Source organism: Trachemys scripta, chromosome 1, assembly GCF_013100865.1.
Source record: "Trachemys scripta elegans isolate TJP31775 chromosome 1, CAS_Tse_1.0, whole genome shotgun sequence".
NCBI lineage: Eukaryota > Metazoa > Chordata > Testudines > Emydidae > Trachemys > Trachemys scripta.
This window is the reverse complement of record NC_048298.1, coordinates 97,017,015-97,040,446: the sequence shown is the minus strand read 5'-3', so window position 1 is coordinate 97,040,446 and position 23,432 is coordinate 97,017,015. Positions and strand designations below refer to the sequence as shown.

At 44.3% G+C, this 23,432-nt stretch overlaps 1 protein-coding gene across 3 annotated transcripts in view; it reads right to left on the bottom strand.

The window, feature by feature from the left end:
- ALDH1L2 (aldehyde dehydrogenase 1 family member L2) overlaps positions 1 to 23,432 on the bottom strand; it is a 64,834-nt gene that overhangs the window by 4,166 nt on the left and 37,236 nt on the right. For all 3 annotated transcript variants that reach the window (XM_034778381.1, XM_034778400.1, XM_034778391.1), the window contains 15 exons: positions 21,264 to 21,398; positions 20,153 to 20,278; positions 15,660 to 15,751; positions 14,140 to 14,287; positions 11,602 to 11,721; positions 10,168 to 10,295; positions 9,580 to 9,730; positions 9,008 to 9,078; positions 8,784 to 8,889; positions 8,212 to 8,299; positions 6,826 to 6,919; positions 6,407 to 6,506; positions 4,807 to 4,905; positions 3,860 to 4,025; positions 2,772 to 2,877 (listed from right to left, as the gene is read on the bottom strand). In XM_034778381.1, coding sequence (XP_034634272.1) covers positions 2,772 to 2,877; positions 3,860 to 4,025; positions 4,807 to 4,905; positions 6,407 to 6,506; positions 6,826 to 6,919; positions 8,212 to 8,299; positions 8,784 to 8,889; positions 9,008 to 9,078; positions 9,580 to 9,730; positions 10,168 to 10,295; positions 11,602 to 11,721; positions 14,140 to 14,287; positions 15,660 to 15,751; positions 20,153 to 20,278; positions 21,264 to 21,398 — 1,730 coding nt within the window. The remainder of the gene's footprint in view (positions 1 to 2,771; positions 2,878 to 3,859; positions 4,026 to 4,806; positions 4,906 to 6,406; positions 6,507 to 6,825; positions 6,920 to 8,211; positions 8,300 to 8,783; positions 8,890 to 9,007; positions 9,079 to 9,579; positions 9,731 to 10,167; positions 10,296 to 11,601; positions 11,722 to 14,139; positions 14,288 to 15,659; positions 15,752 to 20,152; positions 20,279 to 21,263; positions 21,399 to 23,432) is intronic.

The window sequence follows — 23,432 nt, the reverse complement described above, 5'->3', positions numbered from 1 at the left end:
CAAAGCAGAGCTTTGCAGCAGAACATTAATTTTTGCTAAAATTAGCCCTAACTCTCATTTTGTTGGGGAATAAATTCTTAAAAAGCAAAGCCTTCCATGTAACAAATAAACCTTTTCATGGCATCTTCACTGTGCTAGTTTCTATTTGTACCTTATCCCCAAACAGCTTTAAATATCCTTAGTTGTTTACAAAAAATTGAATAAGTGACTTTTACCTTTCCCCGGGGGTGCACCACCCCTACTCTGCCCCAAGGCCCTACCCCCACTCCACCCCTTCCCCCAAGGCCCCGCCTTCACTCCACCTCTTCCCACCCCTGCTCCTCCCCCTTCCCGGAAGCCCTGCCCTCGCTCCGCCCCCTTCCACAAGGCCCCCCCCCCTCTTGTTCCGCCTCCTCCTGCCCCCACTCTGCCCCCTCCCACCCGCTGGTCTCTGCCCTCCCCCAACTCCTCTCCCAACTGCCAAACAGCTGTGGCTGGTGGGTGCTGAGAACCCACTATTTTTTTCCTGTGGGTGCTCCAGCCTCAGAACAACCACGGTGTCAGCATCTAATGAGTTTGATTAAACAACTTTTTAACGTGGCAGTTCATAGATTGTGTTCTATTTAGTCAAAAGTTTAATACTATATTTTCAAACTAGAAAAATTAAGGCCCCTGGAAATAATTCCATTAAGTTTATACAGTGCTTTCCCCCTCCCCCCCCTCGCTGAAGCTCACCCCAGTAAATTGCATTCTAGATCACTAAGGCTACATCTGCACTACACACCACTGCTGGCAGCACATTGCGTATCTGTAATGACATGCCACAGTGAAAAGTGGGCTGTGTCCACACTGTGGTAGAGGGGAGGCAGCTCCTTGCTGCAGGAACCGGGGGCGCGGCATGGGCAAAAGCCCCTGCTAGAGCCTTTCCCTGCTGCTGGAGTCTTTTTCTGTGACAGGGAAAGGCTCCAGCAGAGGGGAGATGGCGGGACACTACACTGCTAAAAACAGCGGTGCAGACAGGGAGACATGGCTTGGGGTAAGCAGAAGACTATGTAGGGTGTGTACTTGAGCACATACCCATACCCTTAAGAGAAGATGTGGCTTTACTCGCCTAAACCATGCCTCACAGTCTACGCTGCTTTTATACCAGTGCTAGGTGGCTACACATGTATGTATTCTACATGCCACTGAAAGAAGCATACACTGTAGACCAGATGTGGGCCATATCCAGCCCGCAGGACTGTCTTGCCTGGCCCCTGAGCTCCCGGCTGGGGAGCCTAGTCCCCAGTCCCTCCCCCACTGTCCCCCCTTTCCCGCAGCCATGCAGGTCGCACTCTGGCCCGCCGCTCCTGCTGGGCAGCGTGGGGAGCGCAGCTGGCTCTGGCTGGGTGTCGCAGCTGCGAGCTCCTGCTGCTGTTAAGGAGTTGCGGGGGGTTGGGTAAGGGAGCAGGAGGTCCTGGGGGGCAGTCAGGGAGGAAGGGTGGGTTGGATGGGGCGGAGGTTCTGGGGGGGGGCGGTCAGGGGATGGGGAACAGGGAGGAGTGGGAGTCCCGGGGGGCTTGTCAGGGGGCGGGAATGTGGATAGGGGTCGGGAGAGCAGTCAGGGGACAGGGAGCGGGGGGGGGGGGTTGGATAAGGGTGTGGGATCCCAGGAGGCAGTTAGGGGTGGGGGCTCCTGGGAGGTGGTGGTTGGGGGACGAGGAGCAGAGGGCGGTTGGATAGAGGGTGGGAATCCTGGGGGGGCTGTCAGGGGGCGGGGGTGTGGATAGAGGTTGGGGCACTCAGGGGACAGAGAGCAGGGGGGTTGGATAGGGGGCAGGGGTCCCGGGAAGGGACAGTCAGGGGACAAGGAGCCGGGGGGGAGGGTTGGATGTGTTGGGAGTTCTGAGGGGGGCAGTCAGGGGGCGGGAAGTGGGAGGGGTCAGATGGGGGTCAGGGACCAGGCTGTTTGGGGAGGCACAGCCTTCTTTACCCAGCCCTCCATACAGTTGCGCACCCCTGATGTGGCTCTCGGGCCAAAAAGTTTGCCCACCCCTGGTGTAGACGTACTCTAGTAAACCGCAAAAAGAACGGGAGTACTTGTGGCACCTTAGAGACTAACAAATTTATTTGAGCAGTTCCATTCTATGCATCCGAAGAAGTGGGCTGTAGCCCATGAAAGCTTATGCTCAAATACATTTGTTAGTCTCTAAGGTGCCACAAGTACTCCTGTTCTTTTTGCAGTTTACTAGTGTGCGGATACAGACTAACACGGCTGCTACTCTGAAATCTAGTAAACTGGTCCACAAACTAAACACAGGGATTATCTCACCCTTACTGGAATATACCCACTTCTGGAATAAAATACAGTTGTAGTTAAACAGCACATAGTAATGTGACACAACAAACAGTTTGTAACGAAGAAGTAACTGAGCCACCAGAATCTGCAGGGGGAACTGAGACACTGTAGGAAGAATGTAAGTTTTGTAGCGTGGTTAGGACACTGCATTTAACTACCCTTACTTTGCAAAAAGTGCCATTGGCTATTTAATCTCATGTAAAAGATGGTGCCTCCAGCAATGTAGTGTCCCTTTCCACCCTGCTGTAGCTTTGGTTCTGTGGCAACTGAGAAGAGTAGTCTGTACTAAATGCTTTCTTCAACACCTATCTGTTCCTTAGAGGATTCCTATCCGCACAATGACTCAGCGTGACCTTATGAGATTTGGCAGGATCACAGCACTAGGTGCTATGGTTGCATTACTTACTGATAAAGTAAAACAAAACCCTATTATTTAAAATAGAACAGAACATACCCATTCTTAAACTTTGAAATTACCATAACAGGACCAAAGGATTCTTCCTTGGCAAGGTACATATGGTCTTCAACATCTGTAAATACAGTGGGTTCCATGAAGAAACCTAAACAGAGGATACAGATAGGGTATCATTTGCATGCGAGTAAAATATTTTTTTAGTTTGTATTCTCTCCTTCTCTACCTACATAGTACCACACACCACACTCTCTGTTTTCCATATTCTGAGCTAAGTATTGTATAAGCCAAAGCAGCAGATGTAAATATCCACTCTAAATTTTCTTTAGAGAAAGAAAACCAGTATGTACAGAGACTTTCACACCAGAAGTTCTACTTTGCTAGAGATATAGGCCAGGTGTACAGAAGAAAAGGTTTGCTGGTACAGGTATATCAGCAAACCATCCTAGTCAAGATTCAGTTTGTTCCAACAAAAAAGTGCCTTTGCTGGAATAAGTTATACCATTCCCTGAACAAAATAAGCTATACTGGCAAAAGTAATTTTTAATCGGTATAACTGTGTCTACACTAGGGCTTTTGCCAGTGTAAAACTATTGCAAAAAAAAAAAAAATCACCAAAAAACCCCATCCCTCACTGATGTTACTATGCTGGCAAAAGTTTTTAGTGTAGACCTGACCTAAGTCTCAATTTAGTTTCTGGTGTGTCAGCTGCACAACTTCCATTAATAGTATATGGGAGCTGTGCCGGGAAAGTCGTATGTATCAGGTGAGGACTATTCCCCTTAGTCTCTATATGAAAGTCAGTCCTAGCAAAGAAATATTGTAGAACAGGCTGAATTTCTCCTTACATGTAAATATTTGAAGAGTTCTTCAGTATGAGCCATCTCTTTCTTCCAGGTCTTTATGCCAAGTGATTTTCTCCAGGACAATGACACCCTACTTTATTTAGGTATACTTCATAGAGTCCTCTACCTTGGTGGCCGCGGAAAAGAAACCATGTAGCTGTCCTTCAGCTCGTTTTGTACTATATTTCCGTGAGTTTATTCCTCTTTGTGCTACACAACAGAGGGAACCATGTGGGCTTTTATTTAAAAATGTAAAAATTGAAAACATTTCCAGGTAGTATTTACCTGGTCTACATACTTGTCTTCCTCCATACACTAATGTTGCTCCTTCTTTCACTCCAATTTCACAATATTCCAGCAGCTTTTCCAGGTGAGCCTTATGATTCTGTGGACCATGATCTGTGGCTCTATCGAGCGGGTCACCAATTTTCATCTTTTTGATTTCTTCCACCTACACGTTACCCAATTAAAATGAAAAGTTACATAGTGACACACTGGCCAATTTTGTTTTGAAATGACTAGTGACTATGGGTACTTTAGTGTTGGGGTGCCCAAGTTTAAGGCCACTTGAAGGGACCCAATTTTCAGAAGGAGTACTTAGCACTTTCTGAAAATCAGGCTCTTTTAAGTTGTTTCAAGTTGGACACCAAAATCACTAGTCACTTTTGAAAATCTTGACCGTTGTTTTTAGTTATTCATTTTTAAGTTTCTTCTATTACTGTGTCTGGTATTTAAAATGTCATTGTTAACTCAAGTTAACATAGTGTGGTAGCAAGATACTGAAGTTATTTCCTATTCTAAATAGCAATAAATAACTGAGTTTTCACACAGCAGTGTTGAATTTTTAATGGTGAACATTAGATACTCTTGTATGATCCCTGCTATACTTCCAGTCTTACCATATTTTTTCCCATATTCACAGTGGTCTTAAGTCTCATGGATACAAATTTGGCAATTTTTGGTTAGATAAATGTACAGATATAGTTGATAGGATAATGTCTCTTTATAAGTGTGTCACTTCTCATTGCATTTCTTGGGCAAGTGTCTCCCATTAGCACACCCTTTTCATTGCTTCATGATAGGAATTGTGATTTCCCAGCATCAGCAGCAATTGAAAGTTTAAATAATTTGCATGATGCATAAACTTGTGTGTGTGTATAAAATGACTTGATCTTCGCTTTACATTGTTACTACAGAATTTATTTTGAACATGAGCCCTTTAAATATCTTACCACTCTCCTAACAAATTCATCATGAATTGATTCTTCCACGAACAGTCTTCCAGCTGCAATGCAGTTTTCTCCCTTGTTGAAGTATACTGCTCCCATGCCCTGTGTCAGAAGAAAACACTATATTGATACTTGGTTTTACTAATTTCCCACTCCAGCTATTCCCTGGAACTACATTCTCTCTCTCTTTTTTTCTCCTATGTCTGAATCAATCAATGTATAGAACTCTTCTTTAAAGGGGCAATATTAGCATAAAACTCATTAAAGAAATAAAAATGTTTTCTCACCTCTGGGGTAAATCCTACCATTCTTCCCTCTACCTTCTTGACATAAACATGTGCATGAACAGAGATGGCCCTGGATGCAGTGGAGCTGCTGTGTGTGGAGGCAGGATTTAGGGAGGTGCACACCCCCGGCATACTGTTGAGTGAAGCTCCATAGAGACACTGTACAGCATCATGGAAAAGGAGTTTGGAAGCAAGGCTGATGAATACACAACTCTGCTGATACATTCCCCTTATCGAGGGTCGAGGGCTGTGAGGGCAGTCACAGCATGTGACCCAGTGGAGAAGTATGTGTTTCCATCCTGTCAAATGCACAAAGAACCTCCCCTACATCAAGCCTATGGACTCAGGCCTCATGCAGGAGGGACAATTTGCCCCTGTTACTAACTTGTGACCGTCAGAAAACTTTCAAAGAAAAACATTTTTTTCATGGGAAAAAATATTTTCATGAAACAATTTGTTTCCATTTTCTGACTGGCTCTCGCAATGTCTCAGATGATCAAACCATAAAGAGATTTTCAAAATTCAATTTGCTTTTCACAGTGCACGCTGTTTCCGCCCCGCCGCCCCCATTTAACTCTTCCTGGATCATAAAAAATGGATTGGAGAGTCAGCTTCACTATTTTGTATCTCATGCAATAGCACAATGTTGTTTGGGTTCAATGGGGCTCTAACTGCAGGATTAGGGCCTAAACTAACCACATCATGTAGCAACTAAGTATTTTTGTAATGAATGATGTAGTATATGCTAGTGTTATGTTGGAAATAGATCCCTTCAATAGGAAATAGGATTTTATAATCTACTAATTTTCCTCTATGCATATATTTTGCAAACTTTATAAAACAGAAGTTAAGGTTGGATGGGAAGTATAGGTCAGGCATGTGGGTGATAGTGAGTCATTAAGGATTACACGGCAGTGGGGAACTCACTGAATCTCAACTTCATTTCCAGACTTTTTTTTAGCATTTGGAGGGGTTTTAAGTATCAATTTTTTGTAAAATTAATTTTTTTGCAGTGTTAGCATGACTCCATGGAAGCACACTTTTCACCTTTACTCTTTTTCAATTAATTTTTTTGGAGAACATCCCATCTTTTTGAATAAGCCCCAAAAGTTTAAACTGTGTTGTCATACAGCCTAGAGAAGGGGAGCCTTGCTTCAACATACTGTATGAGGCTTAAAGTGTGGCTATCCTCCTGCATGTTTTAGCAAGCCCTGAGGAGGGGTGCATGTAAGAAAGAGAGAAGGAATTAGAACATTGCTTCTTAATAAGATGCACTAACAAGGCTTTGAAAATGTTTTAATTTGAAGTAACCTTACCATTCTCACAGCTTTGTCAAGTTCACAGTCCTCAAAAATGATCAGTGGGGATTTACCACCAAGTTCAAGGGAGACTTTCTTCAGATTACTGACTGCACAGCTACGGAAAGTTGTAAATAATTATATAAAATTAACATTCAGACATCTTTTAGTAATGAAATTATTTTCCCTAAAATCAGCTGGTGTAAATGAATAGCATATATCTATTTTTAGTTTTGGACAGTTGGACTTAATAGCAAATGATATTTCCAATATTTATTAAAGACAAATGATTAAATATATTCCCATCCATAGTCTGCATGTCATTTTAATGTTATGTGCAAGATGTAGTTTGCACATCAATGTAGTAAACAAACATTGATTAATCTACAGTATAAAAACAGATCTAAAACATCTTCTGAATATAATGAATACAATACCTCTTCATGATCTGTTTACCAATAAGAGTTGAACCAGTAAATCCAAGTTTGCGGATATCTGGGTGTTCAGACATGTGCTGTCCCACTAAACCACCTGTATTATCGTGGGATATGGGAAACAACTAATTGGAAAATGTATATGCAATTCTTAACATTCTAATAGTCCAGTAGGCCTGTCAGGTTAAATAGCATCTAATTTAAAAAATAAGTATCCTTACTTATGTTACAATTAACACCTCAGATTAATAAAACTAAAACCACAACAGCACAAATCCCTCCCTTCACCAATGGAGTTGAGAACTTCATCTCTGATACTTGGAGTGCTGGTAGAATAACCCAATTTATACACCTCTACCTCGATATAACGCTGTCCTCAGGAGCCAAAAAAATCTTACCATGTTATACGTGAAACCGCGTTATATCGAACTTGCTTTGATCTGCCCGAGCAGCGCCCCCCCCCCCCCCGAGCACTGCTTTACCGAGTTATATCCGAATTCGTGTTATATCGGGTCGTGTTATATCGGGGTCAGGGCCAGCTCCAGGCACCAGCTTTTCAAGCAGGTGCTTGGGGCGGCCACTCCAGAGAGGGGCGGCATGTCCAGGTATTCAGCGGCAATTCGGCAGACGGTCCCTCACTCCGTCTGGGAGTGAAGGACCTCCCGCCGAATTGCCGCCGCAGATCGCGATCGCGGCTTTTTTGTTTGTTTGTTTTGTTTTGTTTTGTTTTGTTTTGGCTGCTTGGGGCGGCCAAAACCCTGGAGCCGGCCCTGATCGGGGTAGAGGTGTATTTTAAACTTGTATCAGCTGACATATGTACTGTTTCATGAATCAGCCCCAAGGTTATCTTGGGGTTTGTCTTTACTAGGAAATCTTATGTTTAAACATGATTGTGAGGAGGTGAATTAGCTGACGTAATGTTAAATTGTCTCCACCAACCAATCTGTCACACTTAGCTAACTAGATTTCTCACAATCTTATTGAAATAATATGGCCTACTGGCAACAAGCTTTTGAGAATAAGAGAAGTTCTATAATCAAAAGCATTATGTTTCTCTATATTATAAAGGGTTCTTTGAAGATTTTTATATTTTTTGTTTGAATCGAGAATGTGTAGATAAGGGGCAAACACCCCTGGCTAACGCCATAGTCATTCCCCATTCAGCTCAGAGAATACATGTGAAATGATGTATCAGCTTTGTAATGTGGACAAAGATCCACTAAGAAGGAGAAGTCCACTCAGCACAGTTTTCACCTGACAGGTCTGCAGAGGTGAAAAGCTAGATCACCAACAACTTCACCTCACCTCAGTCTTTTACCTAACTGTTCTCAACTACAGTTCATACCAAGCTATATTTTGTACAGAAAAATAATTAGGTCAATGTTTTACCTGAACCAGGTAGAATATTTATAACGCCTTTGGGAAATCCTGCTTTAGCTGAGAGCTCTGCAAACTTTAAGGCAGTCAAAGGAGTGACCTAAACATGTACACAACAGTCAGATTAGGTCTTCTATTTTAGTTAAATATGCCATGGAATATTTAATGTGCAATACGTTTTAGCTTGCTACAATATGAATCTTACATTAGTTCATATTTTTACAAAGCTGACAAAGTGGCACTCCCTTAGAAAAAGGAGTTCATTCTGTTCACATCCCAGATTAATTATATTCTGAGTACACATGCATATCACCGTGCAACCTCCTCTCCCCCTCTTCCCTAACCATAGCTCCATGCAACGACAACATCGATAGACAAACAGAAAGTTTTAATGTATTCTCTAATTTGAGGGTGCAGAGAGTTCTAGTGAAGAGGAGTGCCTTGTATCAGTGTGGGAATAGCTACTGCTTTACATGTTTTATAGCATGCAACAGTTCCGTCAATGGATGGAGTCAATGGAAGCTTTGCCTGAATAGGGAGTGGAGAATCACACCCATAATTTGCATTTTCCCTTTTGATTTTACCTGTGCTGGTTTGAGAACTAACGTGTTGCCTGCAGCCAAGCATGCTGCACTCTTCCATGCAAGCATCATCAGTGGGTAATTCCAGGGGATAACAATCGCACAGACTCTTAAGATTGGGAAAAATATGAAAAAAGTTACATTTTCATAACAGATTTTGAAAGGATTTTCTATTTGTCAAGGTTAAAACTAGTTTGCAGTCATTAAGAAGAAGACAATAGCCTTACCCTATGGGTTCCTTCTTGGTGAATGTTAGGTTATGGTTTGGGCGGGCCTGGCTAATTGGGATTGTAGAACCCTAAAAGAAAGACAATGGATTTCAAAAAATGTATATATCTAGAAAGGAAAATTAAAATGCACCAATTATCTAACCATGTTTGTTTCAGAAAAATCATTGCAATCATGGAAGGCTTCACAGCCGGATTTGTTCTGTTAACAGGATGCCAGAGACAGAAAGATGCTGGAATATTGCTGCTGTATAACCTTCTACCAAGGATATGAGGTACATCTCCTCTATAACACTCCACATTCTCAGCCAGCTTATCTGTCATCACAAGTCAGACTCTAAATTCCTGTTTCCCAACAGGAAGCATAATGTGCTCCTATCATGTTTCCAGGAAGACTCTTACTAGGTAAAATTCTAATTCTGTCATCCACAATTTTGAATGCCTCATTTCCCTGTGTTAAAGTTGTTCTTCTGGGCTGTACAAGCAAAAGACAGTACTAGTAAAGAATAAGTATACAGAAGCATTGTAATTCATTTCTGACTTTGCGTAACTGCTGACAAATATTAGCTTGCCTGAATTTTGTCACACCATCCAGCAAAGTATCTGAATGTTTGCACAGACATTCCTACATGGGTCTTCAAAGCTAAAGTGTAGACAGCTCCTGAGTCAATGGCCTCAATTGTTGCTAATTCCTCTTGGTGTTCTTCCATCAGGTCAGCAAGTCTTTTAATTAAAACACAACAAATGAGAATCAAAAATAACAACACTGGGAAACGACACCTCCAACTATACCTAACTTACAAACGTGATGTGGGACTGCAAAATACTGCAACTCAGGCAAAATTTCCAGTGACTTCAGGATTGGGACCTTTGGCTATTTGTTAATGTAAATAAGGGCCAAACACCCAATAAACTCAATGGGAATTTTTTCATTAACTTAAAAAGGGTCTGACATGCACTCTGCAATGCAGAGACCCAAGTCAAAGTAAGCATATCCCAGAACTCCTCACCCCTCACCTCTCACCCCTTCTGAAATATGGCCACTCTAGCCCTATAACAAGGAAAGTCCATCAGATTCAGATGGGGTATACCATGATTTTTCAGAGGAAGTAAAATAAAGTTAAGAAACATGAGCAAACATAGCAAAACCCCTTACATACCTGTACATTAATCTCCCCCTTTCCCTTGCATTCATTCTTGCCCATTCACCATTTTCAAATGCATCTTTTGCTGCTGCTACTGCCTTGTCAACATCAGCCACTGAAGCATAAGACACCTTTGCTATTATCTGTCACAAAACAGCTAAATGTTAGCTCACATTTCAAGTAGTGTTACATACAATGCTTCCTTTCTCTCTTTTTATTTTTACTTAAATATAAACAAACATTTAATATTCTAATGGCTACCTATTATGCATCGGTCAATCAGGTTCAGAAAAGCTCAGACACCACCAATTGAGGTGGAATTCGAAGGACTGTGTGAACAGTCAGAATTCTGGATCCCTCTTTCCTCAAACTCTGCTAACAACAGAGCACACCCTCAAGCCTTATTTTATTTCTTCAACTATCACATGAACTTACTGATGTGACATTGAAGAAGTGGAAAAGCTTAGTGTCTGGTAAGACAATAGAATGCCTAAACATTCTAGAATACCATCTGGATATTGCCTCCCTGGAATGGTATATTTGTTACATGTATCACCATGGATGGACACTTATATTTAAGATGCCTTAAGATAATACCAAACTGCTAACGCTGTACTTGATTCTGGCTTCATTAATAGTGGTACAACTAGCTCCATTGACTTAAGTAGAATTCAGTTACTCCTGATTTACAGTGGCATATATGAGATCAGAATCAGGGCCCCAACAGTTGCTCAGCCAAGATTTGGTACTTTTTGAAAAAAAAAATGCATATTGAGAAGTCATTTTTAAAAGTGATTTAAAAGTAGGGTTACCAGATAGCAACTGTGAAAAAATGGGACAGGGGGTGGGGGGTAATAGGCGCCTATATAAGAAAAAGTCCCAAAAAACGGGACTGTCCCTTTAAAAATGGGACATCTGGTCACCCTATTTAAAAGGACACTTTCAGGACAAATTTGGCCTAAACTGTAGGATTTGTAAAAATAAGCTTTTACATAACTTCTGACCAACAGAAATGTGCTCAAGAAACTAACAAAAATCCCAGTGGAAACACTTTTTAAAAGAACTGATAAGCATTCCCCTGTTCTGTCTGCAAAGCCAAACACTGCAACACTAAGCTAAAGTATGAGAACCTGCTAGTGAAACTGACTTAAAATAGATTATAAACATAGCGAAATTAATCAGCCAGTTTTCACTATGCAGGCTAAGATGCAAAAAGTGAATAAAAAGCATAAAAACTGAAAAGTAAATTAGATTAAATTATTAACATTTCAAGATAACTAAAAGTTGAAGAATTTTTTTCAAGTTTTGACTGTAAAATAGTAAAGGAATCTTTTAAAATGTACTACATGATTTTCAACTTGGCAATATCCTTTTAATGTTTTAGATTATTTATCCAGAAATGTAGTATTCAGAATAAGCCAGTATTTATCATATGCAGAAATTACTCACTGATCCATCTGTTGGGTTTATAGTGTCGTATGTTTTTCCCTCTTCAGCATCCATAAACTGTCCATTTATAAAACACTGGTAAGGCATCTTCACAGTCATATTGTTAACATTTTTTGAAACCTAACAGTGAAAGAAACTCAACATTTCAATGCGTCTTACATCGTTGCCAACTCTCATGATTTTGTCATGAGTCTCATGACCATTATTGTTTTTCTTAAAGCACCAGATCCTGGAGTCAAGTGGATATGTGATGATTTCAGCCTTCATTCGTTAAAAAATAAATTTCTAGCCCTGTGGCTATGGAGAAGGCTTCAAAATGTGACCTCGGTGCACCCTAAAGGCTCAAAAAGCAGAAAGCAAATAAAAAGATCACCAAATCTATTATTTTTACTTAATCTCGTGATTTTAAAGCTAATCTCATGATTTTTGGTGAGCCTGACTCATAATTTTTGAACATTTGGGGTTGGCAATACTGTACATGCAACATGCAAAACTACGTACCTAATACAACTTGTAACTTTAATATGCAAAACCAGTTTTCAGACAAAGTATCAGGATGCATATATGGCTGTCAGTATCCATCACTAAGGCAAAACTAAATAGAAATTGTACTTCCTCTGAGGAGGAGAAGTGCCTAAATTATTAAATGGATTAATGAATTTGTATGGTTTTACTAGTGGATATCCAGGATCAAATCATCATTAGGGCCTCAATCCAGCAAGGTATTAAAATAGGTGTGTGACTAAGTAGATTTATAATCCAACTGAAGTCAATGGCCCTAGTTATGTGTTTCAAGTTACTGTGACTCTAAGAGCTCCTTTATGCCAACTGGCAAAGGGCTCACCCAACACACTGTTGGCAGAATATTTAGCCAAGCAGGGACCTGTAAGGTATCATATGAAAACGGGTGACATGCTGGTCACAAATATTGTTGCATGATGTATGTACAAGTTGTGTATAAAGACTTATGTATGTGTGCTGGAAATACGTTCGTGTAATATGTTTTGGAGGCAGCTGATAAACAAGCCTGCCCTAAACAAAGGAATGTCTGCATGGCTCTAGTTATGAGAAAACAACATGGCTTAATCACAAGCAAAGGACAATGAAGGTACATTTGCATCTAAGGTAAACAAAGTGATCAAGCCAACTGAGAAAGCAAATTGACAAGAGGATGAAGAAAGGGCTTGTTGCCCGAAGAACAGGGCCGGCTCTAGGATTTTTGCTGCCCCAAGCAAAAACAATTTTGCCCCTCCCCCCCGTTTTTCTTACCCCACCCCCGGCCCCGCCTCAACTCCGCCCTTTCCCCAAATCCCCAGCCCTGCCTCCTCCCCCCAGGCTCTCAAACCTAGGACAGAGGGAGGGAGGGAGGGGGAGAAGCGGCGCGCGCCGCGACCACTCGGAGTCTCCCCCTCCCTCCCAGGCTCTCAAGCCTGGGAGGGAGGGGGAGCAGCAGCGCACGAATCAGCTGTTTCACGCGCCGCGGCCGCTCGGGATCTCCCCCTCCCTCCCAGGTTTGAGATCCTGGGAGGGAGGGTGAGTAGCGGTGCGCGAGCGGCAGCAGCGGAGGTGAGCAAGGGCAGCCGGGGCACATTTTTAGGGGCGGCAGAGGCGGCATTCTGGCGCCGGCCATGCCGCCCCTAAAAATGTGCCGCCCCAAGCACCAGCTTGTTTTGCTGGTGCCTAGAGCCGGCCCTGCCAAAGAACAAGCAGCAGGGGGGAGAAACTTTGTCTTGGTTTACTTTTCAAAGAATACATTTCAAAAGGTTTCTAGACTATGAAAGGGAACAAAGGGGACTCCTTTGTTATCCATCTCTTTGGGGACAAAGAGATAAGCACCCTCTGATTCTGTAAGTGGTGGATCCTCCTGCCTGAAGGGCTGGAGATGCTCATAGCTTGATGTAGGAGAGGAAGCTGCTTAGGCAAAGATTGGAGCTTGGTTTGGTTTTGTATCCCTGCCCATCCTGGCTAACAACCATTGATGGGCCGATCCTCCATGAATTTATCTAGTTCTTTTTGAACCCTGTTATAGGCTTGGCCTTCACAACATCCTCTGGCAAAGAATTCCACAGGTAGACTGCATTGTGTGAAGAAATACTTTCTTTTGTCTGTTTTAAACCTGCTGCCTATTAATTTCATTGGGTGACCTGTAATTCTTGTGTTAGGAGAAGGAGTAAATAACACTTCCTTATTTACTTTCTCCATACCAGTCATGATTTTATCTCTATCATATCTCCCTCCGCCCCATGCTAGGGTTCCTTGGAGGAGAGTCTGTTGCTGTTTTTCTCAGAAAAGCAGATTTTTTTTTTGTGGGCATGATGACTGAGATACATGAGCAAGGCACTTTAAGGAAGTTTACGATACCTACATATGCAATATGCATGAATCCATCCACTGCTATTGATCTCCCAGTTTCATGAGCAATGGAATTCACCAAGTTTCACCTCCATCCCGTCACAAATAAATGAAAACTACAGAAACGAAACCAATACTCCGTCAAAGAAAATGTGCAAAATGTCAATAAAACCAAAAAAGGCTTACATAATCTATGACTAATTCTTCCTCTTCGTCCTTTCCCCTAAGTTTCCTCACAGCCATCTGAATAAAGTCTGCAAACTTAGTGGCCATATACACATCTTCATTCTGCAGCTGAAGTCCACCATATTTTTGTTTGATCTCTTCAATCATTCTGAAAATTGCAAAGAAATAGTAGGTTGAACTTTACACTGAAGTATTGTTGAGACAGTCAATTATTAGAAGGTGGAGTAGGGTTTTGGTTGGTTGCATACAATGTGTGGGCTTTTTTGTGTGCATGCCATTATTCTGTAGCTGTACTGTATTACTGCTAGCCATTGGGCTACATGGGGTCCTCAGTTATACACAGCAATTGTGCAGGTGTTATTAGGGCAGAATTTGGCCCAATGGCTTTGAAATACTCTGAGGTAACATTTTAGGAATAAAAGGCAAATGATAAACATATGTCATGTATAACAGGGTACGCTCTGCTCCTGCCTTCTAGCTTCACAGAAACTGCTCAGACTCCACCAGTTAGTTATCCACACAGTGCGGTTTAGTTCAGATTCCTGCCCCAACCCCTTTACAGTTCTGTGCAGCAATGCTATTTGCAGTGTCCCGTGTATCATCAGCCCTGTCCCCAGGGTCTGAGGGGAGAAGAGGTCTCCCTTCCTTGAGAGCTCTCTAAGTTTGGACTTGGACTCAGTCCTACTCCTCTCCCCTTGCACTTCCTTCCTGTGCCTTTTTAATCACTTCTCAGATGACTGGCTAATTAATCCATTAGCTCACCCAGACTGATTAGCGGATAACGTTCCATTCCCCATTCAGACCTCCTTGGGGAAACCAACTAGTGCCAGAGAGATCAGAGTGCTGGCTGACCGGCTAGCTCCCACCACTGTTACGTCATGCAAGTATTGTTCAGGCTATTTAGTACAGCTCGGGAACTGAGAATCATGTTACATTTGGTGGATTATTAATAGCAATGATTTTGCTAAAACTCTCAAGGCTTCTCATGTGATGGCTGTGGGCATTTGGGGTAGAGAAAGGAGCGATGCTCACTAATGTGACCTGATACAGCATGGTGACCTCACTTCATTTAGGAGTTCGGTATGCAGCTGCAGGATTGGGCCCCCAGATTTGGACTAGCTGTCAGATCTACAGTAGACTCGCTCCCAAATATCTGCCAGGGTAGTCCCTTAGTTTTGGGGCTAATCCTGCCCTTGTTATTCAGGCAAAATTCCAATTGAGGACAATGTCATGGGAGTCGACGGGAGTATTGCTTGAGTAAGCGGGGCAAGGGTCCAATCTTGCACTGACTTTGGGAGGTGAAGGATCTGATATGGCACTGGGATCACCTTATTATGTTTCTGGAAGTGGTTAATATGGTGAAAAAATGCATTTAAAATAATTTTCTCTTTACTGTTTTGTGACTTCTGATTGGGGAAGAGTGGGGAAAGGGAAAAATCACAGATACCGTAAGAACCATAACACGGTCACAATCTTCATTAATTGCTTAAAAAACATGGTTATTTAAAGTATAAAGTTACCTGACAACATGCATCGAGGATGCTCCAGATTTGAAGAAGTCTGTAGAATCCTCAATTACAGCAACACTGCTCAAAATTCCCTTCCAAATGGACTAAAAAATATAGAAAATAAATGAGTCATTACTACAAACAAACCCCTCTAATGGCATAAAACATCAGTTCACTGACGCTAATGTAGGTCTGCGTGTATATTTTTAAACATATCGGCTTTTTAAAAATCAATTACTTTTAGGGATACTAAAAGCCAGAAAAGCAAATGAGCATTTTTGCTATAACCACCATGCTAATGATTTGCATGTATACAGTTTGCATTTTTTTTAATGTGGCAGGTGAAATTACTATTGACCCTTTGACCTGGGCAGTTAGCCAGTATGTGGGGCTTTGCAGGTTTGTTTTGATTTGGGGAACTGATGTTATGAATTGTCTGAGTAGGAGCTATTTCTTTGTTGCGATCAGGGCCAGCAGAATGAAGTTATGGGCCATACCCCAACAATGGAAATATTGCGGGTGCTGATATATGTTTCATCTCCCACAATATCTCATGGAGGTGAGAGTGGAACCTGGTTATTCTTCCACCCCTGCACACATGCATTGCAGGTGGAGGTGAGAGCAGAACCCTGAGGAGGGGCTGGAGATCAAGCCGGCTGTTAGGAAGCAAGTAGGAACAGACAGCTCTCCTCTCCCCATCTTCTAGCTACTGCAGGTCCCAGCAGAGGTATCCAGTCCAGGGAGGAACACGTGCCCCAGCTGCCAGGTTGCAGGAGAGTGCACAGGCACCTGGGTTGGGGGCAGGGGAGCACTGGCACATAGGGCACCAGCTGCTGAAGAACTGTCGGGACGCCCATTCCCAGCCTGGAACAGGATGTCCCCATCGTGCCACAGTAGCTCCCCTCACTCTCCCTTTGCCGCCCCCCTTAAGAGCCTGCTTCCACCCCCCAGTCTCCTGGTTGCAATCCTGATTATTTACAAACATAGGCGTAGTTTGACTTGGATATTTGGGAGATAGGAACAGAGGTGGCACGTGGCGGGGGGACACGGGGCCGGGCTCCTTCGGAGGAAAAGCAAGAGCAAATTGGGGGTGCAGCTCGGAGCTGTGCTGTCCCCCCCCACACACCTGGGGAGCGCCTGGCCCCACAGAGGTGGCCCAGCTCGGGGAACAGGGCAGGGAGGGCTGCTGGGAAGTGAACCAGCATCCGGCTTCCACAGCGAAGAGAGCTGTGGGCCGGGTGATTCCCATCAGCTTCAGATCTGCTGGCTCCTAGCAGGCAGTGACGGTTTTTAAACTGTGGGGCACGTCCCCCTAGGACAGTGCACCACACATTTGAAAACCTCTGTGCTAAATGGAAGGCAGAAATCTGGGGGGCACATGACCCCATGTCCTCCCCCCTGTGTTGCCTCTAGTTTGGGGGGGCAATGCCCCATTCCCTCCCCAATCGCCGCCCATTTACAGAGCATGTACACGAAGTCCTGGTTCCCCGAACGCAGTAGGAACAAACAGCAGCAGGCAGTTTCTTTGCTCACGTTTTCCAAGCCTGCCTCTGCAGGAAGTTCTGTGCCCCAAGGAGCTCTGTCCCTCTGCTCCCTCTCAGGGCCATGCTTCAGTAGCGTAGCTAGCGGGGTGCAGGGAAAGCAGCCGTTTCCCCTCACCCCTTTTCCCAAAAGCGGCACTGCCGGGCCGGCGCCGGGGGCAGCACTGCCGGAGGAGCCATGGGCGGGGGGGCAGCAGGCGCGGCCAGAGGAGAGAGGGGGCTGGCTCCTCGGCCATCGCGCCCCACGCAGCCCCAACATCGCCACAGGTGCAGCCACCTCCTGCGGCGGCCCAGGGCTTGGCGGCCAAGCGCTCCCCGCCCGGAGCCAGAGCCGGGATTGGCCTGCAGCACGGGGCCGGGGACAGGCGCGGCACAGGATGGCCGGGCCGGCGCTGGGGGCAGCACAGCTGGAGGAGCGATGGGGGGGGGGGTGGCAGGCGCAGCCAGAGGAGAGAGGGGGCCGGCTCCTCAGCCATCGCGCCCCACGCGGCCCCAACATCACCGCAGGCGCAGCCACCTCCTGCGGCGGCTCAGGGCTCGGCAGCCAAGCATTCCCCACCCCGAGCTGGAGCCGGAGCCAGGATCCGCCCGTGGCGCAGAGCTGGGATAGGCCGGGGACAGGCGGCGGTGCAGGACGGCCGGGCCAGCGCTGGGGGCAGCACGGCCGGTGTGACGCCACGAATAGCAACCCTCCCGTTTTGCAACTGGGTGCAGTTTTTGCCACGCAACTTGACATCTGGGTTACTGGGCATGCTCAGTTCAGGTGAGCATGCTCAGTACACCCAAAGTAGGAAAACGGGAGCAGGGTTTGTTTGCGTCGCTACACCCCGCAGGTGGGGCCGGGCGGCGCAGCCTGGCAGGGGACACCTGCAGAGTGGGCTGGGCAGGAGAGACTCTCCCAAGACCGCAGGGGGACGGGGGTATCCGCACCCTTGGGAAGCCCGCAGGAGTCCTGAGTCGGGTCCCAGGGTTAATCTGGGGAGTGGGAAATGGGAGGAGCCAAGGGGGGCGTGGCCAGAGGAGGAGCCAAGGGGAAGCGCCTTTTTTCTGTTTGCTCCCCCTACATTTAGACCCTGGCTATGCCACTGCCAAGCTTCATTCTCTTGCTTCCTGGTGGCTTTCTCATTTTCACACGCACACAACATGCCAAGCAATCCCTTTTAGACTGTGCATTTGCAATCAGTCCCAGGGAACTGCTCAGGTTTTGCTATGGGCCAGTTATCTGGGGCGGTAGTCTCCCATTATTTCCAGCAATTGTTACATAAAATGGGTTTAACTGCTCCTTCCCCTTAACCCAGGGGTGGGCAAACTTTTTGGCCCAAGGGCCATATTGGGGAATAGGAATTGTATGGCGGGCCATGAATGCTCACAAAATTGGAGTTGGGGTGCGGGAGGCAGTGAGGGCTCTGGTTGGGGGTGTGGGCTCTGGGGTGGGGCTGGGGATGAAGAGTTTGGGGTGTAGGAGGGTGCTCTGGGCTGGACCGAGGGGTTTGGAGAGCGGGAGTATTTGGTAGTTGGATATGTACAGCAGGGACTGTGGAAGGGCTGAGAGGTAGTACTATAGAATAAATACACTAGATGGATATTTCTGTTAAAATGGGAGTGAAATTGCTGAGAATGTGCACATTTAAATTGTTATAATTCGGTTTCAAGTTGTCTCCACTGAACCAAATAGGGCAATTCACACCTATAAGAAATATTGTTTCTTGGGCTATGTCTACACTACACAGCTTTTAGCGACACAGCTGTGCTTCTACAGACGTGCTGCTAAAAGGCGTGCAGTGTAGCCACTGTTTGTTGAAACAAAAAACTTCCAACCCCAACAAGCAGCATTAGTGTTGTTGGCAGGAGAGCGCTGCTGCCGACAAAGCGCTGTTCACACCGGCACTTGTCATCGACAAAACTTTTGTCTTTCGTGGGTGTGTTTTTTTAACACCTCGGAACTACAAAAGTTTTGTCTTTCACTTGCCAGTGTAGACAATGCCTTAAACTTTCCTTGAGTCTGTCTACAGTACGGCCCTGGAGTTCAGACTACAGAAATGTGAATAGCAGTGTGCACCCAAGTGCTGAGCTTCAACTCTCCCGTGTGGATGCTGCACACACAAACTAAAAAGTTCCTAGTTCACATTAATGTTGTCCTGTCTGAGGACTCCACTAATGAGAACCAGGAACTGTGATGTACTTCGTGTACGTGGTACATTACACAGCTGCTTCTAGCAGGTCAGGCTTTCTGTATCAGATAAAGACTGATTACAGGACTTTCTTCTCAGAGAGATACACAAGAGACGTGTCTTCATTAAGATCCTTTAATGTTCTGCCACCTATGGCTGAGGTTAACTTAAATATGGGTGCCCTTAGTGGCTGAACAGTATAATACAGTTAAGCATTCCGTTACAGGAATCCTTGAGTATGAACCCGCAGCATCCCCACAGGGGAGTCCAGCACAGCACTTTTGTGTGCACTGATCTTCACGGCCCCAGAGTCCGAACTGCGGGGCAGTGTAGACAAGCCCTTAGATTCTGTTTTAGAAATAGGATCAAATCTTGCTGATGAATGTTTCCATGAAAAAAATAACGCCAGTTTGTTTGGTGTCTGAAGGCCCCACTGTGCGGGGAGAAGTCATGCTGGTGCTCGGACTCTACTTTGAAGTGTGTCTGCCTCACTCATCGCATATAATCCAAAACCATTCTTCTCGACTTGGTCCAACACTTGGTCTTTAGAATCAATCACTTATATCTAAAGAAAAAGTTTCTAGGACCATATATACATTTGTGAACACCTAACCTGATCTCCAAACACATCTGAATTAATTTTAATAACTTAACATTCATTCTTGTACTTTTGTATATATTTTGTTAAGAAATAACTTGCACATTTAAATAAAAGTTATAACATGTCTGTACCTAGACGTCTTTAATGCTTTTCTGTAAACTAATATCCTGCTGAACTAGTTTACAGAAATACCTTGATATCTTCCGCCATCTTTTTCTCCTCTTCTGTAAGTTCTATGACAGACATCTCATCAGATGAAAAGTATTTAGATGCAGGGATCATTTTTCCATCTTCAAATTGTAGATTTCTCACCAACAACTGAAAAAGAGGGGATATGATTTAAGTTGATGGAAAGGCTGTAAAACGTACTAAGTAGAAATTAATGTGTTAATTCGAATAATAATGAAATGAGTACGTGTCTGGTAGGAAATCTCAAACCTGTGATAAAGGTATCTTTAAATATTTTCTTCACCACAAACTATAGTAAATATAGGTACAATTTAACATATCTTAGAAATGAACATATGATGGGTGGTAGGGAAATGCCTGTAAGGATCAGTGGGACATGAAGACAGACCTGTAAGGTTACAGGACAACCACCATCCCCACGCTGCCAGCTGGTGGCATCTGGAACCTAGTTACTCCCTGCAAACAATCTGCTGAGGTCCGTGGGAAGTTCTACCTAGGGTGATCTGACTGACACTAGTTTTAGCAATCCCTGATTGGCACCCTGTCCCTGTATAAGTCCATGGGGCGTACCAGCAAGTGCCCAGGCAACAATGAGAATTCTTAGCTACCTGTCATGACTGCCCTGCTTCTCTGTTAGTGAACTCCTGGTTCTGATCCCAGCTCTGACTTGGATTCTGACTCCCGATCGACCCCTGGAACTCTAACCTGGATTCCTGACTCTGTCTTTGACCCTCGGTTTAGCTCATAACTCTGACTTAGCCCTCAGCTTGATTCTTAACCCTGATCCTGGCTCTGACCCCTGCTTTCAGTTCTGGGATCCCAAGCTCCCACCACTGGTCCTTCCTACCTTCACCCAGGATCCTGACAATACCTAAGATAAAGAACAGAACAGCATTTGGCACTCTTCATGAAATAATAGAAGATTGACATGTTCATGGCTGATTACCTGGCTGCTATCACTAGCATTGCAAAGATTACATCTAGATTTGAATGGCATGACATTTCCATACAGTTTACATTTTCTCCTAATGTTAATCAGTCCATACAGTTTTTCACCTCCCTTGCCCATGTTCCCCGCCTCCCAGCTACACTATTTATCTTGTTGAACACTTACCATCTTTCCATCATTACCAAAAAGAACTAGGCCATTTTTGGTTATAAGCCCAGGTTTTGTGGTGCTTTTTATTGCCAACGGTTGTCCAGGAGGCACTGGCCCATCAAGTAATGATGACCCATAGAAAGTAACCATCTACAAAACAAAATGAATGACAGATGTATAGGCTTTAAATCTCTCTCAACATGCTGAAAATGCAATGACATTGTTTTCCTGCTGTTAATGGGGGAATAAGAGGCCTTTGGTTCCCTTTACATGTAAACTGCAAAAATTGTAAAAAGCGACAAAGAGTCCTGTGGCACTTTATAGACTAACAGAAGTATTGGAGCATAAGCTTTCATGGGTGAATACCCACTTCATCAGACCCCTCTGATACTTGCAAAAATTGGGTGACTATATTATCTGTGGGCTTCACAACCCAGCATATGCAACTCTTTGCCCAAATGCAAGCCCAGGAAAATCCTGTGAGTGACAGCTATGTAACTCCAGGCCAGGCCCTTGTTTCTTGTCTTCTTACACCGCAAGCGTTGGGAGGCAAACACAATATCCATCTCAGTGTTTACACAGTGCTTACCACAGTGGGGCATAGATCCTGATTAGGGCCTTTGGGCAATATGGTAATATAAATATTAAATAACAATTATAATGACGAAATTGAGTACGCTTGGAAAATCTCCTAATGTTATTTACTAGGACTCAACTGTGAGCACTGCTGTGGACCCGTGAAGGGGCCACAGAGGGCACAAGGAGCCCCCCTTACTCCCCTAAACAGGCTACCTACATCACCAGAACCTGTAGGGGAGGGATAGCAGCTGCCAGCAGGCTGCTACGCCCCTCTGCCCCCCAACTTATCCTGGTTGGTAAGGAGTGGGTGGGTACAGCTTTGGCTCTGGTCCCAATGTACCAGTGAGCACAAGGAAGCTAGTGCAGAAAGGGAAGCAATCTGAGCTAGCAAACGGCCTGGTGCAGATGACTTCCCCAATCCAGAGCAAGGAGGAACCAGGACCAGGCTGTGACTATCAGAGTCACAATCTCCTATGGTAGTGCAGCTATCTGCTGCCTCTTACTTGGGCTGGCCTGTTGGATTAGAATCCAGCCCATAGGGAGAGCCTACCAAAGGCTGGTCTCATAGCTAAGCAACTATCATGCAGCCATGAAAGTTAGTTTGATTTGGTCTCGGTATACTTACTCCTGCCTCCGTGCTGGGAGCTGGACTAGAGGACCTCTTGAGGTCCCTATGATTCTATGACTTTAAAACATTTAAAACAAGGAACATTTGGATCAAGGACATACTGCCTTTTATCAAACTGAAAAGAATAGCTTTGTGATAAAGGGTGATTTACTTTTCTTTCTGGTAAATGGTCCCAGCATGCAAGGCCAAAAATCCTTTAACAATATTTCATTGTGTATTTCAGTAGCTCACAGTATTATATTCTGGTGTTACCTTGGGACATTAGTATCTCATTATGAACAGTAATGTCTACCTATTTCCTACAATATCTGGCACTATCTGGCTCTGCCCTCTCTGCTTACTGATTTGAACTAGAGCTCGGTCACTTTCAGACACATGCTTTTATTTTTTCTTTGAACTAACTGACCCTACCAAAGGGAATCATGTCTTTGACTTAGCTGTGATTTTTCTGGTGATTGATACTATGACACTATGCCCCCCATATTCTTCATGGAGATATTGTTATGATATGAGTATGGCATAATTATGATGTATTTTGTGCAAGATAATGCATGTGAAATTTCATTGGAAACGTTATGATTTACTGAATATGATTATCCTATTCGTATGCATGTATCATTTCTGCATCTGAATTTAGAAGTATTGACTATATCAATTACAAATGGGTTTATGCCTGGGGAAAACCCACCAGACAGAACGCAATCAGTCTGGATGGGCCATTAGAGAAAACAATAGGTCTTAGAAGATGTTTATCACCCACAGCGACGCCTTCCTGAGGACATTACAACCAGCCTCTGAGTTAGGGCTACTGAGGCATGTGACCAAGTCACCTGGTACTGGAATCCATCTTGGAATACCAGTGTTTTTCCACTGACTGGCAAAGGGTTCCCGCCATATGCAAAAGCTATTTAAGGCAGGGGAGTAACATTGTGGTTTGTTCTTCACTGTCTCCGCGCCCAAGATGACTGCTGTAAACA